At 42.1% G+C, this 21,759-nt stretch overlaps 1 protein-coding gene across 1 annotated transcript in view; it reads left to right on the forward strand.

The window, feature by feature from the left end:
- Window positions 1-21,759, forward strand: part of LOC142489262 (amine oxidase [flavin-containing] A-like) — a 182,786-nt gene that overhangs the window by 93,694 nt on the left and 67,333 nt on the right. The window contains exon 5 of the mRNA XM_075589722.1: window positions 9,788-9,879. Within this exon, the coding sequence (XP_075445837.1) occupies window positions 9,788-9,879 (92 nt within the window). The remainder of the gene's footprint in view (window positions 1-9,787; window positions 9,880-21,759) is intronic.

The following is a 21,759-nucleotide window of genomic DNA, read 5'->3' on the forward strand; positions in this document are numbered from 1 at the left end:
GGTGAAGCGCTGTGCACACACGCCCCCCCCCACCCCACTGCCGGGCGCGCATGCTACAGTGCTGACTGGGACCGCAGCCTAAGGCCGTAATATAGTGGGCGCGTGCTGTGCCCTGCGCGCGCACGTTAGTTATAGTTGACTGTGGTTAGCCAATGTATGATAGGGCCACGTGTGCACATGGCAGTGAGCATGGAGCCAAGCGATAGCAGGGAAGACTCCAAAAAGTAAGTATTCATGCCACTACCGCAATGTGTATGTGTGTATTTGTGCAGAATATTAATAAATAATTTCTTCTCACACCAGGTTTTTTTTAAATTTGATATATAGATATATATCTATCTATCTATATATATCTATATCTATATATATATATATATATATATATATATATATATATATATATATATATATATATATACATACATACATACATACATACATACATACATACATACATACATATATACACAACACACAGTGACACACACACACACACACACACACACACACAGTACCTTCCAAGCCTGTCGCTCAGAGCAGCACGGACTGTACACACAAAACGTGTGCGTCACGTGCACGAGCGTTCGCACAGGCACGCGCGCGCCCACTATATTACGAGCCTAAGACTACAACCTGCATTGCAGCTGTGCTATTGAACTGACGACCGTCACAACATCACTACCCGCGCATGTTCCATTCTTGTGCGAAGTTCTTCTCTCAGACATTTATACGTCAGGGTTGTAATGGCAACCCAACTCAGCAGGAGGAGTGAGTATGAATCAATCTATAACCTATATATTGTATTCACAATCCTAGTCGTACTAATAGAGACTGCTCAAATTTAAAAGTAGGAAATATATCCTGAAGTTAAAAACGGATTAAATCATGTCTAGGTCCACAATCATGTTGCAGTTACCCAGAGTGTCAATGACTTCCTAATTAACCTCTGCAATGCCGGAAGATACATCATACTTGTAGTATAATCGCAGACATAATGCTAAACTAAAAGATAGTTGGCACTAAATCCAAATTCTGTAAACAGAGGTATAGTACTCTGTATTTTATCATATATTACCCAGTTATAATTATGGTAAAAATGCATATAGAAATATCATAAAGAAAAGACAATTTGGGACCTACATTGCAGATCCTAATGTCCATCTAGTTATCAATATTGAAGTTGCTATTCTCCAAAGTCATGGAACACATGTTTAAAGCACTGGGTAAATTGTGAATTAAATGCCCTTTATTTTTATTTTCACAGACGTATTCATCACCATGCGACTGGAAAGGTAAGTATCACTCCCAACCATCATACATTTTAATTTGTAAATTTGACTCATTCCAACTGTAAATATAACCCCCTGCCTTTAATTAATTAAATAAATAAAGGCATACAGTATCCACTTCTGGGGAACGAGTGTCAGACAGATGTCCTTCCGACTTGAAAGTTATCAATATTGCATTAAACTGGTGAACTTTTAGGCATTTCTTAGTTATTTCAAAGGAATGCTTACAAAACCTTCATTCAGACCCTGCGGGGTCAGGGTACCTAGCGTATATATCCATTTAACCTCTGATCTTAATAGGACATTGTCACGGTCCCCTTTTGTTATCCCCAGGGAAATATGATTTATTCCCTGAAACGTCAGGCATGAAGCATTTCCTTTATGGGCTGAATTAATGTGTCTAGCTATGGGGGTGTCATGATTGTTTTTAATTGTACTGACATGTTCTAAAAAGCGCCTTCTAAACTGACGTGAGTTTTTTCCAACATATTTAACCCCACAGGGACATGTAGCCAGATAAATTACTCCCATACTCTTACAGTGGGTGAATTTCCTTATTTGGAAAAATTTAGAATTATTCCAATTCTGAAACTTCTTTGAGGGATTGATTTTAGCCATGTATCACTTTGTTGTCCTTGATAGTGGCTAAGTACCAGCTGGTCAGACAAATTTTGTGGGCTCCTATATGTTATTGAGGGAGTTGTATGGAAAGCTATTGCATGGAGTGGCTATTTTTACAATAATGTAAGGTACTGCGTTCGGTCTTCTTAGCTTTTTTATATGATCTATCTATACAGCTCCGACTATATCCTCTATTACAGAATTATATTACATTATATGAGGCTGAGCAGGGCTCAACCCTCCACACAGTTTTAAAAGGGGGGGGGGGGGGATCCTCTGGTGCGTCCTTCCACTCGTGATTCCAGGACACATGTAACGTAAGAAAGAAGAAATGGGGGACCACAATCAGGGGTAATTCAATGCATAAGGGTACTCTATAGCTTTAAAAAGGAGAGCACACTCACATCAAATAGCTGATCTTCAGGTACAGATGGGGGGGGGGAAGAGGGGGGGACCTCTTGATGATTCCTCAAAATAGGGAAGAGAAGGGAAATATAGTGTAACACCGTTTATTAACAATACATAAAATAGAGATTAAAAACTCACAAGCGGCGAATAACTATTGGCATAGAGGGGAGATGTCTCCAGACTCCACAGAGGGTCCTTCCAAAGAATGGGTGGTCTCTTGTGGCCTCCGTTCCAGCTGGTATGATGTTAAGATGGTGTGCAGGGTCCAGTAAACAGCAGGGAGGATCTCCAGGAACTCGTGCACGAACCGGGTCTCCTTCAGTTTGTTTTCCTCACACGCTCCTTCTACAGCTCCCGCCTGTCGCGCATGCGCATGCGCTCAATGGTCACCCTAATAAAAAAACCTCAAGGCCAAAAATACACAATAAAACATACACAAGTACCTAAATACCACAATTCAAGACATAAAAGCACTAACCAACCAACCAATTAAATAAAAGCACTAGCCAACCAACCAATTAAATAAATAAAAGCACTAGCAAACCAATCAATTCATTTTAAACACTAGCCAACCAATCATTTAATTAATTTTAAACACTAGGCAAGAAATCAGTTAAAACCAGTAGCCAACAATATAAATCATTAAATAAAAATGCTAAACAATCGGAAAAAAAAATTAAAACACGCCATCAAAATTACAAACTATTTAAGCCACACAATAAATAGAAAACTCAAATAAAACAAATCAATAGAAAAAAAGCAGTTGCCAATAAATACATTGGCTATCACTGTATTGATCTGTGCCCTTAACGGGTACAGATTAATACATTTACAGTCAATGGGCAATGAAAAACATAACAAAATATACAATCAAAAAACCTGAAAAAAGACATTTACATATATTCAATATTTTTCTTACTTTTAGAAGCATTGGCCCTCCGAATGCCGGCGAATTTGCCAGCTCTCGTTACGCGACATCAAAGTCAATCCAACGCCATCCACCTTGAAGATCCAGAACAGGTAACACAATTCTTCTTTCTTTTATCTTCAATCACCATCTTCTTTCTTCATCTGTCATTATTTATTTATTTTCTGTAATCTTCTGTCATCATCTGTCAATCCATAGCCTCATTTTAAATCCACAACATGATGTTGTCACGTTGGCTTTTTGAGGTAAAATGAGATGTCAAGGCCTTATACTGTATATGGCCTGTGACGTGTGACATTTTCAGGTTCGATGGTACAGCTCCAATCGGATTGGATGCTGTATCATGTGCCCGCCTTCTTCTTTTTTTTTTTGGTGAAGGATGTGATGTAATCTCCAAGGGAGGTACGTCACATCCTTCAAACCACATGGCTATATCACATGGTATTTGAGTCAGTGGGATTGAAGACAATCCCATTGGTTGCTGTACCATGTGATAGGTTACATTAGTTCAAAAGGATGTGACATCACTTTAAGGGATGATGTCACATCCTTTTGAACTAATGTAACCTAGGACATGGTACAGCAACCAATGGTATTGTCTTCAATCCCATTGACTCTAATACCATGTTATATAGCCATATAGTTTGAAGGATGTGACGTACCTCCCTTGGAGATGACGTCACATCCTTCACCAAAAAAAAGGCGGTGAGTACATGATACAGCGTCCAATCAGATTGGAACTGTACCATCTGAACTGAAAATGTGATGTCACAGGCCATATATAAGGCCTTGACATCTCATTTTACCTCAAGAAGCCGACGTGACAACATCGTGTTGATGATTTAACATGGGGCTATGGATTGACAGATGAAGATAGATTACAGAAAAGAAAGAAATATTGCCAGATGAAGAAAGAAGACGGTGATTGAAGATAAAAGAGAGAAGAATTTTGTTACCTGTTCCGGTTCTTCAAGGTGGCTGTTGTTTTGTTAAATAAATCAGGACACGGTGTAATATGTCATGTATTGTTGTTCATCTGAGGTTGTATTTACCTAATTTTAAGACCTGCTAAGGAACAGGTGATTGTTATTATGCCCTGATATGTAAAACCAAGGAATTCAAAGAGGGTGTACTTTCTTTTTCACATGACTGTAAATGCATAGGAAATACTGGCACCCCATAACGGGGCCTGTATATCAGGAAGCAGGGGATCCTCGGACCTGAAATCAACGCGGTTCTGCTCTGGAGACCCACTACTAATCTACGCTAGTAATAAAATATATATTAATAAACATACATTTCGGGCGAGATTTGCGCAGGGAGAGGCAGCTCTCTCTGCAGCTGAAAGGAATTGCCGGGTAAGGCCTTTTCAGAGAGTCGATCTTCACGCCCATTTTGTGAATATTACTATTACAGGTAATCAAGGCTTTCTGAATACCGTGATGGAAACGCTCACATAAACGTCGAATTTAAATGGCCCTGCGATTTTTTTTTAATGAACTCTTAGTGCATAGGCCCCTATGAGTCTTAAAACCTAGAAAATGTGACTACTGAACTGGACACAGGTCTTAAAGAAATAGAGCAATGGAATAAAGATCCAGAATTAGAAACCAAACTGAACGTAACATTGATACATTTACAAAGGAAATAAAAGATAGAAAACAAAAGAAAATTAATTAATTAATTAAGAAATTAATAAGAGATGTTAATTATTAAAAAAAATGGAAAGATATATAGAATAAACACTAATCGTCAACATATGGAACCCGATGATTCATCTACAGAATGGGAGAGTTCGAATACTGAGGGCAATAACCCTCGTGGTACCATAGATCCGAACGATTTTCACGAGAATAGATCTGTAGGTATACCACGTATAGATTAGGTATACCACGTATGGGAAGGGGGGAAGATCACAGAGAAAGGGGGGGAAGACAAGAAGGGGCCAGGGCCAAGCTAAGAAACCGAGGTATGGGGGTAAAGAGGGAGACGAAGGAGGAGGAATCGTGTTTAACCACTTCATCTGACGTAAATGAGCTCCAAGTGGTTAACCACTATCAAACTAACACGTGACCAACTTAGTGTTTTAAAAAAAAAGCTTTATCCTTCACTCCAGCCTGTAACTTCAATACGTTCGAATGGATCAACGATCTGAATCTATTCGGCCGGAAATTGGCCCTGCACAAATTTTATAAGAGGAGAGAAGCAAATCTACTCTCTCCAGATCTCATGGCATCCCTAGATGACCTGGATAGACAAAACCTCCAAGATCTGATTGCTCTAGAATCCGATAACATGCGGGAACCAGGACCCCTCAGACCCCAAAATCACTTTTTCCCCCCTCCCCCCTCAGTTCTAATGCCAACATTGAGGTATTCGTGAAGCGTGTGACTAAAGATTTAGAACAGCTACCCAATAGGGGAGGTCAGGACAATATGTCCCCTATTGAAAGAAAAGCCTTGAAAGAACTTACAGAACTGAAGGGAATCATAATAAAACTATCGGATAAAGGGTTCAATATTGTCCTGCTGAAGGAGATTACCTACGGGAAAATCTCAAGCTTCTGAGTGACAGAACGTGTTATGAGGTTCTCACAGGGGATCCCACCATGTCCTATTTTAAAGATCTCCAAACAATTCTAAAGAAAGGACTCTCAAATAAGGTGATCACGGAACAGGAATACAAATACATCCTGGTAAAAAAGTCCAAAAGGAGCTACATTTTACAGCATGCCTAAGCTGCACAACAATTCACTACATCCACCCAGTAGACCAATAGTGTCCGGTATAAACTCAGTCTCGGAACATGCTAGCACATATCTAGACATGGTTCTGAGACCTTTTGTCACCTGTCTTCCTTCCGATACAAAGGACACTATGGATGTTCTTAAAATCATATTTCCCTGGGGATAAGAAAATGTCCAATTAAGATCAGAGGCTAAATGGATATATACGCTTGGTACCCTGACCTCGCAGGGGCTGAATGAAGGTTTTGTATATTCAGCATTCCTTTGAAATAACTAAGAAATACCTACAAGTTCACCAGTTTAATGCAATATTGATAGCTCTTATGTCGGAAGGAGATATGTCTGACACATGTTCCCCACAAGTGGATATGCCTTTATTTATTTAATTAAAGGCACAGAGTTAAATTTACAGTTAGAATTAGTCAAATTTACAAATTAAAATGTATGATGGTTGAGAGTGATACTTACCTTTCCAGTCGCGTGGTGATGAATACGTCTTTGAAAATAAAAATAAAGGGCATTTAATTCACCATTTGCCCAGTGTTTTAAACATGTGTTCCATGACTTTGGAGAATAGCAACATCAATATTGATAACTAGATGGACATTAGGATCTGCAATGTAGGTCCCAAATTGTCTTTTCTTTATGATATTTCTATATGCATTTTTGCCATAATTATAACTGGGTAATATATGATAAAATACAGAGTACTATACCTCTGTTTACAGAATTTGGATTTAGTGCCAACTATCTTTTAGTTTAGCATTATGTCTGCGATTATACTACAAGTATGATGTATCTTCCGGCATTGCAGAGGTTAATTAGGACGCCATTGACACTCTGGGTAACTTCAACCTAGACTTGATTTAATCTGTTTTTAACTGCAGGATATATTTCTTACTTCAAAATTTGATCAGTCTCTATTAGTTAGTATGACTAGGATTGTGAATACAATATAGATACTACAGATTGATTTATACTCACCCTCCAGTTGAGTCGGGTTGCCACGACAACCCCTTTCTCTCACAATCCAGGTGGAGCATGGGGGATTGTGACAACTCTGACTTATAAATATCTGAGAGCAGCAGAGACCTGACCACCCCCCAAAGAAGTTTATGCAAAAATGAAACGCGCGTCGGGTAGTGATGACATCACGGTCATCAGTTCAGTAGCGGCTGCATCGCAGGTTGCAGTCTTAGGCTGAGTCCATGCTCCCTGCTTGGTCGCTGAGGCGCGCTGAGGCGCGCTGAGGCTCAGGGAAAGCGGGTGCTTTCCCTGGCCTTGCGGTTGCTTACCGCACGCGCTGTCAGCGGGCCGTCAGGGGGCGGGCCGGGGGCGGGTGCGTCACTGGCCGGGGGCGGGCCAGTGACGTCACGGAGCAGGTTCGCCCTCATTGGTCGAACCGCTCACGTGACCGGCCTGTCGCGCCGGCAAGCGGGGGAATTTTAAATTCTTCTAAGACCTGCGCTTCCGCAAGCGCGCGGAAGCGCAGGTGACCCCCTACTAGTGCCGCTCTAATTGCGGCTGTAGGGGCTCAGTGCTGAGCGGGAGCGCGCCTCAGCGTGCTTCCGCCAGCAAGCGGTTAACATGGCTGAGGCCTTAGGCCTCGTCCATAGTGCAAGATACGGAGAGAGTTACATAGCTCATGCTACTATCAAACTTGTATTCCAAAGTGCATGGCCATAGTGAGTGTGAGCTTGCACGTGTGAAACATGGATACCAAAATCAGGGGAGACAAACTTGTTTGCTATTGCAGCGATACAGCCTGGTCATGTGAGCGGCTGAAAGTTTAGTAAGGTATTCTGCCTGGATACTGTTAAAATTACTTGTTGTCAGTTGTGCTTGCTTGCTGTGAGAATGTAGATAACTCAACTATTGAAAATATGATTTCTGAGGTTTACAAACGTGAACCTTTAATTCATACCATGACAGAAATATCAATGATAATTTATGGAGAGAAATTTCTTATGTATTGTCCATTATTTGAATATAAATGTCAAATTTTTTTGTAGTGTACAATGCTTATTTCAATGCATCATATTTTATAAAAAACGTTTTTAACTATGCAGGTTTTCATGCATGTCATAGTGTGTATATATATGTTTGTAGAATACTTCTGTAAATTGCATGGCATTATGCATTTTATTATTTGTTAAAGGCGTGTTCTCATGCATGACACTTCCTTGACACGCCCCTCCACATCATGACTGTGCCCACCCCCTCACTCGCTTTCCAAAAACCTACAGTCCACACATTGCCGGAGAGGAAAGCTCACGTGAGACACGTAGCATTGCAGCGCTCGTGCTCGCTTTCACTATGGACAAAGCCTTATACTTTACAGCTTCATTTCCCTTATTTGAATGATTTATATAGCTTAGCAAGTTAATAAAGATATGGGCCCACGAGACAGCCACTAGCAGAGAGATCTAACATTACTAGGCACTACAATAGAAGCACAAGCTCTGTTTACTCTCTCTTTAGCAGTGATCACATTGCTACTGTACACTTGTTTTTCACTCATGCTGCAGTTTTTTTAAGCTATCCACTTTGATACAAATGTCGCAGTTTACCTACTACTTGTGGTCCAATTGTTGCAATTGAATCACACAGTGAGCCTATTACCAAGGTCTTCTGTGCTATCTGGGGACCCACTATAATATTCGCTTATTAATGTGCATATATATATGCAGCCGCATGGTGTACAGTAATTATCTGACAATCTTTGAGTTATTTATTAACTGAGCCAGCTAACAAAGATGTGGGCCCACGAGGCAACCACTAGTAGAAAGGGAGAATTTGAATAGTTTATATACACAGATTATCAGCTCTGTTTACTCTTTTATTCATAAGGATAACACTGTTAACTTGTTTTCACTTACGCTGCAGATTTCAAAGTTACTTTTCTTGACAGTGAGTTTACTACTGCTGGCCTCAATACAAACAGGGGACCCTCCACAGAGCTTATTCACTACTTTTTTTACATTGTATATATGCACATATTTAGCTTTAAAGTTTAATTTCTTATTGTAAATATTTTTTGTCACTAACAGTGATTTATCCAAATTGGTATATTGATATCCGAAGTATCACTCAGATACCAAGTTCTACTTTAATTAAAGTGCTTTTGATACTTATTTGAATCAAAGTTTCAAAGAAATTTAGGGGAGATGAGGGAATTTTCCCAGCCCCCTCAGCTGTAAATTTTGAAGCGCTAATTTGGATTTCGTTTTTAATTTGTCTTCCTTAAATTTCTATCCAAATCATTTATTTATTACTTTACATTTAGTGGAGATGGTGTTTATCCTACAGGGCATTCCATCGATTTCCAGTTAATGATTATATTTCCTGGATACAATGAGTTTAAGTGCATTGCTAAGGGATTATTTTATCTTTTTGTCAATATAACTAATCCTAGTTTGCACCCCTCTAGTTACATTATATTAGGCTGAGCAGGGGCCACCCCCTCCCCTCCTGTTTTGTTCACTATACCACGGGAGTGCAATCTTTTTCCCCTGCGCCCCCCTGCCGGCTCTCCTGCTCTCCGCGCGCCCCCCTCCCTACCTTGGTTCCAGGCATCATTTGATGCCACGTTGCCACGGCAGATGCCGGCTGAACCACGGTAAGTAAGGTTTACAGAGGCCTTCGCTGCTTCCCCGGCACTTAATTAAAGTGCCTTCAGGAAGCGCACAGGGCCTCTGTAAACCCCGCGCCCCCCGCAGTTAATCTCACGCCCCCCAGTTTGCGCACCGCTGCACTATACAACAATACTGTATGAAACAATATCTCTCTTTTCAGATTCCAGTGGATGCTCCATGGAAGGCACCTCATGCTGCAGAATGGGACAAAATGTCAATGAAGCAGTTCATTGACAAAGTTTGCTGGACAAAGTATGAATGCTCCCTATAACGTAACAAAAAGTCATTTTAATTTGGCAGCTAAAATATTGTACTGGTAGAATTTTCCAGATACAATTAAAATTGATAAGAATGTACAATATATAGATACAATGTTAAACTACTGTATATAAAATAAATAGTGATCAGAAAGTAAATAATATAAAAAGTAATTTTAACATGTATTACTGTTACCTTAATGTTGAGTTTGAGATAGTGGAGGAGACATTTCACATGGATATACTGTCAAATATATATTATGTCATTCAGTGTTCACATTTATTTGCCAACTGCTCTTGGCATGCTTCTTTCAATGCCACTGCTCATGTCTTTGTAGTTCCAGAAAATTAAATCTCTGGGGGGGAATGTTGAATGCTTAGTCTTGTCAGTCCTTTGGATTTTTCAACCTATAAGGCTGCACCCGGCTAGCGCTGAGCGTGCTGGCGCTCAAAGCATGCGTGGCGGGTGTCCTGCGTCTGCTCGCGCGCGGGGGGAGGGGGGTGCAGCATTGTCGAATATTGAGCGAGCGGGAAAGTTTAAAATTTTTATTTACCTAAGCGCATCGCGTGTGTGCATGCGCATACCCGCGTGTGGATCGCGTGAGCGGGGACTTGCATATATATAATATATATATATATGCAAGTCACCTCGCCAAGCACCGCCCGCTCAGCGCTAGCGGGGCCGCAGCCTAACCCTTTCAATCTCAGATATAACAAATCGTGCTCTGGAATATTTATACAGTTAGACTTTTAATTATAGCATGTCTAAATTATATACCCTGTAGCTTGTAATCAATATTATAGGCTAAATCAGTAAAATTCCAGGCATTATTGAAAACCCTGCTCTCTGATTGGTTAAAATTCCGGGCATTATCCCAGAATTTTGGCAACTTGCAAAGTGCAGTTTTCAATGTGTTTATTTCCAGCCAATCAGCTTTCAGAACAGCTGAGACAGGGCAGGGGATTGGTTAGAGTGAAGTAACAGCTCTGAGACAGGGCAGGCGATTGGTCAGGAAGTATCAGCCACGGATTGACTCCTCCCCCTCCCGAGCTGACTGAGATTTTCTGAGCAGATTCAGTTGAATTGGGTGGGGGGGAGAGAGTCTGCAAAGAAGTAAGTGGCTGTCTGCAGTTTTTGTGGCCGCAGTTTGTGTGTGTGTGTCAGTAGTAGTGTGTGTGTGCTGTTGTGTTGTATATCTGTGTAGAGGTGCTTTGTGTATAGAGCTCCAGTGTGCGTATGTCTGTCAGCAGCAGTGTTTATGGGTGTAGCATGTGTGTGTAGCAGCAGTTTGTGTGTGTGTAGAGGTGCTGTGTTGTGTGTAGAGGTGCTGTGTATAGAGGTGCAGTGTTGTGTGTGTATGTTGTATGTGTAGAGGTGCTGTGTTGTGTGTAGATGTGGGGGTGAGAGTGCAAAGTTTAGCAAGTGGCTGCATTTTTTAGTGTGTGTGTGTGTGTGTGTGTGTGTGTGTGTGTCAGTGTCAGCAGCAGTGTTTATGGGTGTAGCATGTGTGTGTAGAAGCAGAGTTTGTGTGTGTAGAGCTGCTGTTTTGTGTGTGTGTGTATAGAGCTGCTGTGTTGTGTGTGTGTGTGTGTGTGTGTGTGTGTGTATAGAGCTGCTGTGTTGTGTGTGGGTGGGTGTAGAGCTGCTGTGTTGTGTGTGTGTGTAGAGCTGCTGTGTTGTGTGTGTAGAGGAGGTGCTGTGTTGTGTGTCTAGAGCTCCAGTGTGTGTGTGTAGAGGTGCTGTGTTTGTGTGTTTGTGTGTGTGTGTGTGTGGCAGCAGTTTGTGTGTGTTGAGCTGGTGTGTGTGTGTGTACACAGAGGGGGCAGCATGGGGGGGAAAAAAATATCTGCAGTGTAAGCGTAGAGGTGGTTTCATGTATTTACCATTTTATTTTAATTAAAAAATCTATATAACTGTACAAAAGTGTCTATTATTTATGAAATAAGCTTACATTAGCCTATAATAGTAATAATCCCCTCAGAACAGGGCATTACTGGCCAATAATGCCCTGTTCTTCGGGGATTATTACTTAAATAATATATATATATTTTTTTTTTAAAGAAGAGGATTATACAGTAGCTCATTATTATTCTTATATTCAGGTATTTTCATAGGTTTGGCTTCTACCTACCCAATTATCTATTGATGCAGTTTTATTAATATTATTATTATTGTTATCTTTTATTTGTATGCCACAAACAGTACAACATGGGAGGTTAAAAGTAACATTGTCATTTATTTTTTTTTTTTTTTTTTTTTTTTAAACCTACTTTTGGAGATCTCTTTTTGCCTTTTACAATGCTATTTTTGATTTTTAATTCTGGTGCAATGTTCAGGGGATATAAGCATTGGAAATATTGGGGACCTGTGAGACTAAATTGGGATTTCTTCAGAGCCCAGTATAGTCTAAAAGGTTACTATTTTAACACCAGAAGCTAGGTATTAAGAAAACCATAATTTTGAACACTACAAGAGCAGGACATACTCAGGGGACAAGTCACTAACATTATATGAGTTTAACTCCTATAGGCTTTTGAGCAGTGGGGTGAGAGGAGGTTGCTGGTTTAAGGTAGACTTGAGAAAATAGGGAGGTACAGTGGATTGTGTGTGTGTGTGCGCGTGTGCACGTGCGTGCATGCGTGTGTGTGGTATATTTTATGTATTGAAGTCAAATTGCTTTGTGCAAGATAGGAAGATGGTCACTTGCAATTTAAATGAAAAACTCTGAAAAATGGTGCTGCATAACCATATACAGTAAAGCCATAATGACCCATAATATAGATTATTGTTATATAAATTGGGTGTTTTAAAGAGGCACTACTTAGTTTCAAATTCCTTAGCTTATATTTGTCATGTACTTTATATTCACTCCGCTGGTTTTCTTTAGTGGAAATCAGAAAAATAACCTTCCCATTGTTGCCTTATGTCATGATAATATCATGAGATATTGGGTATTTTGGTCAATCTGGTGCTTCAGGGGTTAGTGCGCTACAGTGTGAGTTTAAAAATATACTATATTGGGTTTGTACCAGGTCAGGACTTTTAATGGGTTTGTGCTAGTCTTCAAAGAAGACTTAATTGAAGGGGCCTGTTGCGGATCGGCCACTAAACATGACACTTGTGTGGTTTAGAAGGTCAGAAATGATAAGCAGATACAGAAATAGTCAGTTTGTATCTCTGGCTTTCCTCAACGAAACTCTGGACAACAATTGTTTTGTTTTGGAGATGTAATTAATATACAGCCCTTTTAGCTCGTTTAGCTCTAGGCAACTCTTTGTGTTGTTATTCACACCTGTATTTAACAGGGATATGCTAGATAGATTTCTGATTTGTTTGTTTGTAGTTTGGTGCCTGTCCGGCCGATGGCAAAGTGAATGTGTTTGTCTATTGGGACTTGGTGTTGATTCAGTAGAATAAGTCTCAAACAGGTGCCTGACGGATACTGCAATGCAAGTACTTATTGTTTTCTGGCCTTGATCACTCAAGACGTTATCAAAATGTGGTTGTTTTAATTTTTTTTACATTTTTTTTTTTACAAAACTTAAATGTTCAATGTGTTCTTATACGTTATACATTGTGTTCACTCACTGCCGACTGTTGCTTGAGACACAGTGCGATGTCAACTGCTTATTAGCGACCCGAATGCAGCTTTGCATATATGATTTTTTCAGCAATTAATGATGCAACAGATAAGAAAGCCACTGTATCAGAAATATATGACTATATCATTGCCAATTATGAATACTTCAGAGATATAGCTGACTCTACTGGTTGGAAGAGCTCTGTGCGAAATACTTTGTCAATTAATGATTGCTTCATTTTCATGCCCCCCCCCCCCCCATCCGAGGGTCAGAGGAGGTTTTTGGGTATTGGTCCCATCCTTTGCGAATATGTTTTATCATGGCAACCTCAAAATGAGGAGAAGAAACGGGAACCAACAAGGGTGAGATAGGTCAAAGAGAGGAGGAGGGGTGTTATTTTATATTGCAGACACCTTACAATTTACACTGTTAAATTGCCCCCCAAGCCCACCCTCTTTTGAAATTCTAGTTGGCAAAATCTGCCTCCCCTTTTCTAAGCCCATCTTGCTCGCTGGCATCTACCGCCCCCCTAAAACCCCTCTACAATCCCTGACTGATATCACCCAGTTTCTTGGCTCCATTTCTTCTCTGAATGAGAAGAGTGAGCTGCTAGTTCTTGGGGATTTCAACTTCAATTGGCTTGACCCTAAAAACCACAAAATCCAGATACAACTCAAGTCACTTAACCTATCACAACTCATTTCCCAACCCACATGGACAAACCTGAAATCGCATAACCATTCCTTGCTAGACTGGATTCTTTCCTCAAACCCCAGCAGAATCCAATCCTCTGGCATCCTTCCTGATATTTTCAGTGACTATGCAATAGTGTACTGTGTAAGGAAAATTAAACCGCCCCATTCAAGCCCTAAAGTTCTCCTCACTAGAACATTTAAAAACTTTAACCCACAACAGTTTCTGGATGACCTTACCAACTGCCCATGGCACAGAATCAATTTAATTCCCGACCCTGATTTTGAGCTCGACTATTTCCAATCCGAGTTCTTAAAACTCTGCGATACCCATGCTCCACCAGGCAAAATAAGGGTATGGGGGGCCCACCTTCCATGGGTTACAACTGACCTTATTGCACTCTACCAGCTCAGGGATACCTTGTGGAAAAGCTACAAAGTAACTGGCACTACCAAGGATCTCAATCACTACAGATGCCTGCGGAACATGTGCACAAGGCAAACAAGGCACGCAAAAGCACAATATTACTCTGACAATCTCCACCAAAATACATCAAACCCAGCTATCTTCTGGAAGGTTATCAACAATATATCCCAGCCTTCTATCCATCAACAACCAAGTAATATCACTAAAGGGGATATTACTCTGACAAACCCCACTGACATTGCAAATGCATTCAATGATTACTTTGTGGGGTGTGCCACTAACTTATTAGCGAAACGCAGCCCAAACCACAAACCTGAATCTCATCCTGGGAGTACCCACATAGCCCCAACCCCTCCCAACACTGCCCACAATTTTGAATTTGGCCCAGTATCTGAAGAGGAGATTATACAAGCGCTCCTCAAACTAAAACTAAGCAGCCAATGTGGACCTGACTTACTACAATCTAGGTTCCTACGACTTGGTGCCCCAGCCATTGCCAAACCAATTGCTTCCATAGTCAACTCTACCCTGTCTGCAGGCCATATCCCTAAGACCTGGAAAACTGCCAGAGTTGTCCCAATCTTCAAAAGTGGGGACAAAAACACTGTCTCAAACTATAGGCCAATCTCACTTCTCCCAATTCTATCCAAAGTCATGGAAAAATGTGTCCACTCCCAATTAAGCGATTACTATACCAAGACAAATTTCCCTAACCAATTCCAATCTGGCTTTCGTCCCAAACACTCCACCGTAACTACCCTGCTAAAAGTTTGCAATGAAACCCAGTGTGGAATGGAACGGGGACAATTCACTGGTGAAGTATTCCTAGATTTTGCAAAGGCTTTTGATACAGTTGATCATGCTATCCTGCTTAACAAACTCCAGTGCTCTGGAATAAGGAAGCATGCTTTAAACTGGTTTCAGTCCTACCTATCAGGCAGATCCCAACATGTGTCCATCTCGGGCTCTAACTTCAACCCCCTGGATATCACCTGTGGTGTCCCGCAAGGCTCTGTTCTGGGGCCCCTACTCTTCTCAGTGTTCATTAATGATCTGCTCACAGCTTGTAAGGAAGCCTCAATACACATGTATGCAGATGACACAATCATATATGCACACAGCCATAGCCTCTCTGACCTTTAACACATACTTCAGTCTGACTTTTTGAGACTCGAAAACTGGATTTCCCAAAACAAACTGTTTTTAAACACTGACAAAACTGTAACAATGGTATTTGGGACCAAGACTAAATTTTTAAAGCTTCAGCGACTGAGCTCCAGATCAGAACCAACGCTAGCACCACCCTAACCCCTGACACTACTTTTAAATACCTGGGCCTATGGTTTGACTCCCACTTAACATTCGGGATGCACATTGATACCCTGACAACCAAGACCTATGCCAAACTAGGGGTACTTTACAGGAACAAATCCTCCCTAAGTCTCCTGGTCAGAAAACGTATCGCACAGCAGATGCTAATGCCAATTATTGACTATGGAGACATAGTATATGGTTCGGCACCTCAAACCCACCTTGGCAAACTTGACACCCTCTACAATTCAATTTGTCGTTTTGTTCTCCAATGCAACTACAACACACATCACTGCGAAATGCTCAAAGAACTAGATTGGTCATCACTCGAGTCTAGGCGCAAAGTTCACCTTCCTGTCTTGCCTTCAAATACTTTCTGGGCAAGCTACCCATCTATCTGAACAAACTCCTCACCCATACCACATGCAGCACTTATCACCTGAGATCAGACTCCAAAAGATTGTTCATGGTCCCAAGGCTCAACAAATTATCCGGCCGTTCCTCCTTCTCTTACCGTGCACCCCAAAACTGGAACAACCTACCAGAGACTCTCACATCCACCACCAGTTTAAGTTCTTTCAAATCTAAGGCTGTCTCATATTTTAATCTGGTCTGTCTGTTTCATACGCCCATAATATATATTTTCTTTAACTGTGCATGCAATGTCTTGTATATAATGTATACCCTGTTCATTTATATAACTGTATTTGTAACCATGTATTATTTGTCTTAACTCTGTGCCCAGGACATACTTGAAAACGAGAGGTAACTCTCAATGTATTACTTCCTGGTAAAATATTTTATAAATAAAATAAATAAATAAGGGTGAAGAAGTCGGCGCAACAGCTGACGAAACGCGTAGGTCTACGTCACTCATGTCCTACAGCTGATTGTGTGAGGAGTACCTGGCTATTTGGGAGGAGTGGAGAGTAACAATTTAGGTATACATAGATCCAATGAAGTGGAAGGCTGCATTTCTTTGCATGTTTGGCCGAGTCTGGCATCTAGTGGACACACCAGTGATTATTCAACCTGGTGTGATACTTTCCAAACAGAACCAATACAGCTGCCGCGTGTGAGGGAGGTTTATAGGAAGTGGAACAGCGTCTCCAGTGTTACCTGGATCAGCAACACAGGATCATCCCCAGCGTGAATTCGTTGGTGCAGCTGACGGAGGGACGCGGAGACCCTTTAGGGTCATCGCGGATACATTACCTGGTGAGACCATTCCTATATACCCCTGCTGCTATATTGCTGACTTTATACTCTTCCCACAGAAGATATTCATCAGCCTGATATATTCCACATCTATATCCTATTGATTCGTCTCACGGACATTCTCCACTCCCCCATGTTGCTGTCGTCATTGGCTACTTATCAAGTGATATTTCATCCTACACATTGTCATGTCTGTATGCCCGCAGACCTGGCAAGTCCCCAGTACTGAGGTGGGAACGGTATTACACCACACACCCACAGCAGTGGGAGCAAACCCGGAGTGTGGTGTAGCGTTTCTGGGCCTGTAGAGAGAGTGGTTAACGATACTTGCAACGTCTGTTGGTGTAAGCGTAAGAATGGTCGTGTCCGTGTGCCAATGTCCAGGGGTCCAGAGAGTAGAGTCGTCAGGGTACAAAGCCAGGTACAAGGATTCCAGAGGTCAGCAAGGTAGAGTTCGTTGCAAGGTTCAAGGGGTACAGAGAGCAGGGTAGTCCAGGACAAGCAGGGGTCAAAGCCAGGGAAATCCACAGTAAACGCAGGATACAGCAGGGACACAGATAGAGCACAGCATAGGTCAGCACACACAGGGAAACAGGAACTATGCAGAGCGACGATAGAGAGGACGGACAGGGATTATAAAGGGAGGCACACCAATAGGAGAGAGGGGAGGAGCAGAGAGAGAAGTGGGAGACAACAGGGATAGGTCATGGAGAGAAGAGGAGGAGACAGAAGGGGCATTCAGGGGAATGGCCTGTAGGGACTGGGAGGAGGAGTCAGGAACGTGGCAGGCCCAAGAAGAGGAGTGCGCGCGCCCCCTGTAAACAGAGGGTGCGTGCGCACAGGCTGCGACAGGGAGATGGCTCGCAGGGACCGGGAGGAGGAACCAGAAGGGTGACGGAGCCCAGAAGGGGAGCGTGTGCGTGCGCCCTCTGCAAGCCGAGGGAGCGCGCGCACAGGCCGCGTCACCAGGTGCGCGGAGCTCTACGCCGTGGGTACCCCGATGCAGGGAGGCAGAGGAGCGGACGGAGCCGCCAGGGAAGGTAAGGCGCGGGCATAGCGGGTGTCTGGGAGCGGGGAGCGTCACCGCAGGGGCTCGGGGACCGCGCGGGCGCACGAGACCTGCGGGGCATGCGCTGAGGCAGTGGGGTAGAGACAGAGGTAGACGGAGCGGGACAGGAGTGGTAAAGGGTAGAGGGATTGGAAGGAGATGGGACAGAGGGAGAGAAAGAAGGGGGAGGAATCCCCTGAATCGTCACACACATCCACTGCCTCCTACATTAGCTTTTGGACACATTTTTTTGATATATCCTATTTTTTCTCCCCTATGAGAGTTCTCTTGTTGTGTTTTGTATCGTCTAACATTGTGTCATTTGGTGAGAGAGAAATAGGACTAAGCACTGCAAAACAAATCCGGACTGGAGGCGGGTTTAACCAGCAATAAAAATGTATTAAGGCATATTGCCTATAGATACACACCAAAGCACGCTCCTCTGACGCGTTTCGTGCCGAATGGCACTTTGTCAAAGAGTACTCAAACATATACCTGCCTCCTGTTTATATAGGGTGGTTGAGATTAACTAATGTGGCACACTGGCGTCCCTGCTAGGTCTCCGCCCCCGAACACGTCACCGAGGTGGGCGTTATGCTAGCCGGGAATCCCTTGGCGTGCGGAACACGTCTTTGATGAGGGAGGAGACTTACACTGTGAGGAACTATCAGTCCTCATTACCCACTTTTTACGGTTGGAAAAATTACTCTCATCTAACATACGCTTATGGTGGGACATTACGACACTAGAAAATTATATCCGCACCAAGAGAATTCCTAGAGGTCTGAGGATATAAGAGTCCCCAACTTTTGGGTTTAATAACAACCAGGAATTAGAAGATGAATGGAGAGGGATTTTGGATGATTGTGCATTCAAACTCATGAACACTATCATCCAATATAAAACCAAAGAAAGACTGAATTTGGGTATTGAAATCACGACTTTACAGACCAAATTGAAAGCTTTTGAAAAAATGGAACAATATCATCACAATGACAATATACTGTTAAATAATATAGAAGACTTGGAGAAAATAATTATTAATAAAAAACAAACCAAGTTTGAACGAGACAAACAAGATTACCTTAAACAGGTGTATATCTGGCAGAATATACAGTAGGACCTATTAACATCAACAGGAGCAGAGCCAAATGTCTCCACAGATTTAACAGGGAAAGAGAGGGAGGTGCCAGTACCCCTAAAAAAAATCAATCCTTAAAAACCACCCCACCGATACCTCCAGTTATGAATCAGATATGTCAGAGGGAGAAGGTCATGGACTTTAAGTCTCCTTTGATCGTACAGAGGACATTTGGAGAAAAAGTGGGGAAGCAAGGGGTACATACAGTGGTGGCACGTTTAATTCTTACTTGGCTAGTTCCGCAAGCCGGGAGATTTCCCGGCTTGCTAGCCAAATCCCCTCGGCGTGCCGCGCGTCACCGATGCGCGGTCACGCTTCATCGTTTGCCTGCGCCCCATGCGCACGTGCCCAGGGCTCCCCGAGGGAGCCCTGGTGTCCCGCGATGTGGGGGACGGCGGTGGGGGTTCCGGCGGACCCGGAGAGGGGAGGGGGAAGCCCCGATCGGAGGACCGCTCCTCCGAGGCTTCGGCGCGCGCACGGGACACCCCGGCGCGCGCACGGGACACCCCGGCGCGCACCCGGTTACTGTCGCGGCCGAGACCAGGCAAAGGTAAGAATAAACTCGGCCGCAACAGTATAAAGAACCCCATAGTCAAGGGGCAATGGGATCCTCAAACCAACACCAAAGAGATCGAGCGGGGAAACCTTTTTTAGGACAAGAAGGTCAAAAAAAAAAAAAGAGGCCAAGAGGGAGACAAGAATAGAAAGAAATACACCTAAAAGACACTGAGATCAATGTCATCAATATTTCTGACTTTGTTCTTACCCCCCGTCAACTTAGTTTTCTTAACAATGGGTTAAATTTTGCCCCATCGAATGATTTCTCGTTATTCTACACTATTATTGATGTACAATGGTTCACTCGTAAATTATGTTTACATAGACTTTTTGTTACAGGTGACACCCAGGTGGAAGTCGGTGAACATAACATACTATCACAGATATCACAACTACCAATAGAATAAGAGATCAATAATGATCCACAGTGGTCCTTTAGAGAGTACTGTGCACTTGCAGACATGGAAGAACTATGGAAAGACCAATGTGATAGTCTAGAACAGCCAGGGGTATCATTAACTCTTCATTTATTTTAGTCATGTACATACGAATTTCAGAAAGAAGTCAACCTTTTGTGCTAATGCAGCAAAGGGAAACTTCATTAACACATTTGAACAGTTGGTGGCTAGGGATCTCAGGAAGTTAGCAGAGGACTGTACCCCTCACCCCCACCCATCAGACAATCTGACAAAAGAGGAGAAAATAGGTCTTTATGGCCTCAAAAACATCCCCTCTATAGTCATTAAAAAAAGAGGATAATGGGAGGGGGGGGGGCAAGTGTGGTACAGTCCTCTGCTGATTATCAGTCAGAAGTTCTGACAGTTGAGGAACACCGAATTTTACAAAAAAATTATCTAGTGACCCAACTCAAAGGTTCCAAACCGCATTACGGAGTCTGTTGGAGATGGGGGAACTATTATATGTCCTCAATAAAAAAGAATTAGAATTTTTGTTTCCACCACATCCCATCGTACCCTTTTTTTACCATCTCCCAAAGATCCATAAATCCTTGACACGGCCACCAGGTAGACCGATCATGTCAAGCATTGGATCTTTGGGAGATGGTCTCTCACGCTATGTTGATCATTTTTTACAGTCTTTAGTGGCTTCATTACCATCCTTTCTAAAGGATACAAATCAATTACTCACAGATATTCAGAATTTACAGTGGAAATCAAATTATCAATGGGTTACGATGTATGTAACCTCCCTACACTCTATTATTAAGCATGACCAAGGTATTTCAGCAGTGGAATATTTTTGGGATTGGTCACATCTTGCACCAGCACTTTGCACGTTTTTGTTAGAATCTATCACGTTTCTATTGACACATAATTATTTTAGTTTTGATTCACAATTTTATTTACAAATTAGGGGTACTGCTATGGGCACTTCTTTTGCACCCTATGTTTATTTATGGTGACCTCAATCCCTTTAGACAGCATTATTTACTATAAACATTATATTGATGACTTACTCTTGGTATGGGAAGGTGACGTTAATATTTTACAAGAATTCATCATGGCACTTAATAATAACGATTATAATTTACATTTCAGTTATGAGCACGATCCACATCACATTTGTTATTTAGATGTCATGCTATATATTGATATGGAGGGTGTAATACAAACAGATCTTTATCGCAAAATTAATTCCAGAAATTCTTTACTCTTAGCCACTAGCAATCATGCTAGATCACTCAAATAAGGGATCCCAAAAGGACAATTGCTACGCCTCAGGAGAATTTGTTCCACCGAGGAGAATTTTGATTTACGGGCAAGAGAACTTATTAACAAATTTATTGAGAGGGGATATCATGCACCTCAGCTCAAACAGACACTGTTAGAAGAAATAGAAGAAGAATATAACATAGTGCAAATAGAGTATAAAATAGT

The sequence above is a fragment of the Ascaphus truei genome, chromosome 3, assembly GCF_040206685.1.
Source record: "Ascaphus truei isolate aAscTru1 chromosome 3, aAscTru1.hap1, whole genome shotgun sequence".
NCBI lineage: Eukaryota > Metazoa > Chordata > Amphibia > Anura > Ascaphidae > Ascaphus > Ascaphus truei.